The 3,525-nt window shown below is 40.6% G+C and overlaps 1 protein-coding gene across 1 annotated transcript; it reads left to right on the top strand.

The window, feature by feature from the left end:
* The first annotated feature begins 306 nt into the window (after window positions 1-306).
* LOC134221418 (uncharacterized) lies at window positions 307-2,222 on the top strand. The gene is made up of 2 exons (XM_062700610.1): window positions 307-670; window positions 733-2,222. Exon 2 carries the CDS (start codon window positions 1,332-1,334, stop codon window positions 2,220-2,222), a length of 891 nt encoding a protein of 296 aa, XP_062556594.1. The 5' UTR covers window positions 307-670; window positions 733-1,331.
* The last annotated feature ends 1,303 nt before the right edge of the window (window positions 2,223-3,525 follow it).

Below are 3,525 nucleotides of genomic sequence, written 5' to 3'. Positions count from 1 at the left end.
AGCAAGAACGTCTTTTGCGCTGGGTAAAGCCCAAAGCCAAAGAGAAAAAAAAAATCTTGCGCTGAGTTAAGCTCAAAGCCAAGTAATCAAAAACATCTTTTTCGCTGGGTAAAACCCAAAGCCAAAAAAAAAAAAAAAAAAAATCTTGCGCTGAGTTAAGCTCAAAGCCAAGAAAACAAAAACGTCTATTGCGCTGGGTGAAGCCCAAAGCCAAAAAAAAAAAAAAAAAATCTTGCGCTGAGTTAAGCTCAAAGCCAAGTAAGCAAGAACGTCTTTTGCGCTGGGTAAAGCCCAAAGCCAAAGAGAAAAAAAAATCTTGCGCTGAGTTAAGCTCAAAGCCAAGTAAACAAAAACATCTTTTGCGCTGGGTAAAACTCAAAGCCAAGAAAAAAAAATCTTGCGCTGAGTTAAGCTCAAAGCCAAGTAAACAAAAAAAAAAAAGAAAAAAGTTGGCAACGCTGTTCAAACTAATGCTGACGGAAAGTTGATGATTCTTTTTTTAACGTGTAGAATGACATTTAATTTGAGCTGCTCGAAAATCTCAATTCTCAAATCGAAAAATAAAATAGAGGATAAATCCGTTTTGAAAGTAAACGAGGTTGTGAACGCTAGAAACAACGCGCATAATTTTCTATACAGAAGAAGTTCTCCTTTGTGGTGATACGGTGAAGTAAAATAATGTGTATTATCAATATAGTATAAATAACACATGAAGTAATATTTATCCCACAGAAATGAGTGGTTGTTGGGAAGAAACGGACGTTTTGCCTAGCGGTGGTGAAGATGCAGAAGTCCACCAGGCAAAAGTGCCTAGATACGATGATAGGGCGAACGGGCTACGCAAGGGCTACAACAGAATGGCTGTCAGGTTCTTGGCCATTGAGGCAATTTGATGGATCATTACCTACTAACAGTGTTGGTAAAAACTCAAAATCTCAAAACTCATGGATGATTCAAATCAAGCGTGAGTTGAAACGCACCCAACTCAGCACCTAAAAACTCATGGATGAGTTGAATCATCCATTTGAATCATCGCAGGTTTTCTTTTGTTCTCCTTCGTTAAAAACAGTGAAATGACGTTTGTCGCATACAATATTAGACACTCTTTTATGTATAAGCAATAAATTTCCCCCAAATTGATTTTACATGCGTTTTTGAGCCAAAATGATTTTTGGCAAATGAGTGAGATGATGCGTTTTAGCATGAAAAATTCAAGCGTGATGCATTCCTTCAAAATCGCAGACGATTTCATTCACACGGGAGCGCTCGTTGATTGAGATTTATGAGTGATTTTACCAACACTGCCTACTAATAAAAGAAAGGCGGAGTGGATGCGATATCGCGATCAGTTCGAGCGTATAGTCTCTTGCAAGCCACCAGTCGATGAAGAAACAAAGCTAACAGGGTTAAAGATATTCGCCGGCGATTACTTGCTGAGCATTATTGAGATGCAGCAAAAATCGGTGCCAGATTCATCAAGAGAGGTGTACCGGGCTACGATCAAGGCACTTGATAAATACTTCAGTCAATCATGCGATGTTGTGAAAGAACGTATGAAATTCAGAGAGCTAAGAATGAAATCATCGGAGTCGTTTCCTGATTTTGTACTTAGATTGGAGACGCAAGCAAAGTTTTGCGATTTTGGACGGGAACAACGCGAGGAAGAATTTGTACAAGCTCTCCTGCGACGATCTGTTCCGGGTATTTCTGAGAAGTTGTACGAAATGTCAGATTTCTTCGAAAATGATTTGGAACGCATTGTCAATCACGGAAAACATCTAGACTACATCAGAACAGAAGCTGTAGAATCAAAGGTAACGCATGAGCAAGGTCAAATAAACGATGAGCCGGAACGTGATGTATCCAATGTCAAAGCAGTCAACGCTATTCATACGGGAAGAAAGAGTTTCAGGAGTGACCATCACGATCGTGCCAAGTATGTGGACGGACGCAACGGCTTAAGTGAGACTAGTACTCGGAAACGACCATGGGACAACAGACAGTCGGCGCGGCAAGCTTGCCCTAAGTGTGGTAGTGTCCACGGTCCGAGAGATTGTAAAGCTTTTCGTGCGAAATGTTACAATTGTGGCAAGCTGAATCACTTTGCAGAATTTTGTTATTCGTCACGGAGATGGAAGAACGCACGATACCGCCTGAATGCCGATTTAGGAGAGGACATGAAAAAGGAAGCTGGAATAATTAACCAGGTAGATAGCATTTGATTTACTTAATGCTAAGTGGAAACATCAACTGGAAAAAATGGTTTAATACAGAAATAAACAATTTTTATACACTATTCATATTAGCTCACATATTGGTTTTACTTTATACATCGTTACAGCTGATTACAAAGGAAACAAAATCATTGACTGGCAAATGGAAACAGAGATTTGTCTACTGTAAGATCGGTATTCAACGTATTCGATTGTTAGTGGACTCAGGTGCAACTGTCAACATAATCTCGGCTTGTGAGTGGGATTTAATCAAACGTAAATGCCGAACCGTGCTACAAGACGTCGTAATGCATCCAGAAGAAGTTTTAAAGAGTTATGCCAATAATTGTCCTTTAGAAGTAATATGTTCCTTTCGGGCGTATGTTAGTGTGGCTGATAGTTCTGGACAGGCGCTTCTTGCTACTTTTTTTGTCGTGAAAGGAACCCAGCTGTCCCTGCTTGGTTACGATACGGCACATGATCTCAACCTAATTCAGATCGGTCGTGATTTGGTTAATAAGAGGTACGGCCTAGTTGAACTTATGATAATATTTTTGAGTCGTGCTCTGCATGCATTAATCAATTCGGGGGTATTTTGTTTTTCACACGATAGGCCTATAAATGCGATCGTTCTTGACGAAACCACTACACTAGATAAAATCGGCAGAGAGTTTCCTAAAATTCCAATTTCTGGCGTACGATTCAGGATTGATGAATCAATCACGCCAAAACAGATCGTGCGATATAACATTCCGAAAGCTTTTGAAGTGGCTACGAATGAAAGGCTAAGGCACATGGAGAATGAGGGAATTATAGAGAGAGCCGATAAAGAACAGGATGTCATTTCGTACGTTTCGCCGCTGGTACTTGTTCCAAAAGGTAACAATGATTTTCGTATTGTGGTGGACTATCGACAAGTAAACAAGGCGATAATTCGTGAGCCTTATCCGATGCCATCTCTCGAAAAAATTTGGACCGAAATTCCGTGTGGGGACGGTGCGTTATTCTTTACCAAGCTAGATCTGAAGGATGCGTATTTTCACGTTGAGCTGCAGGAGGAGGTGCGGCATTACACCACTTTTATGACCGCGAATGGTCTTATGCGGTTCAAAAGGCTGCCATTCGGGCTCTCCTGCGCTCCGGAAATGTTCCAGCGAGTAATGGAGCGACTGTTGATCAACTGCAAAAACGTCATTATTTATCTTGACGATATTCTGATCTTCGCGCTCACTTTAGAGGAACTGGAATCACTTGTTGCGGATGTGAAAAGGGTTTTGAACAACAACAATTTAACAATAAACGAGAAAAAGTC

This window comes from Armigeres subalbatus, chromosome 3 (genome assembly GCF_024139115.2).
Source record: "Armigeres subalbatus isolate Guangzhou_Male chromosome 3, GZ_Asu_2, whole genome shotgun sequence".
Taxonomy (NCBI): domain Eukaryota; kingdom Metazoa; phylum Arthropoda; class Insecta; order Diptera; family Culicidae; genus Armigeres; species Armigeres subalbatus.
This window is presented reverse-complemented; position numbering and strand designations above follow the sequence as displayed.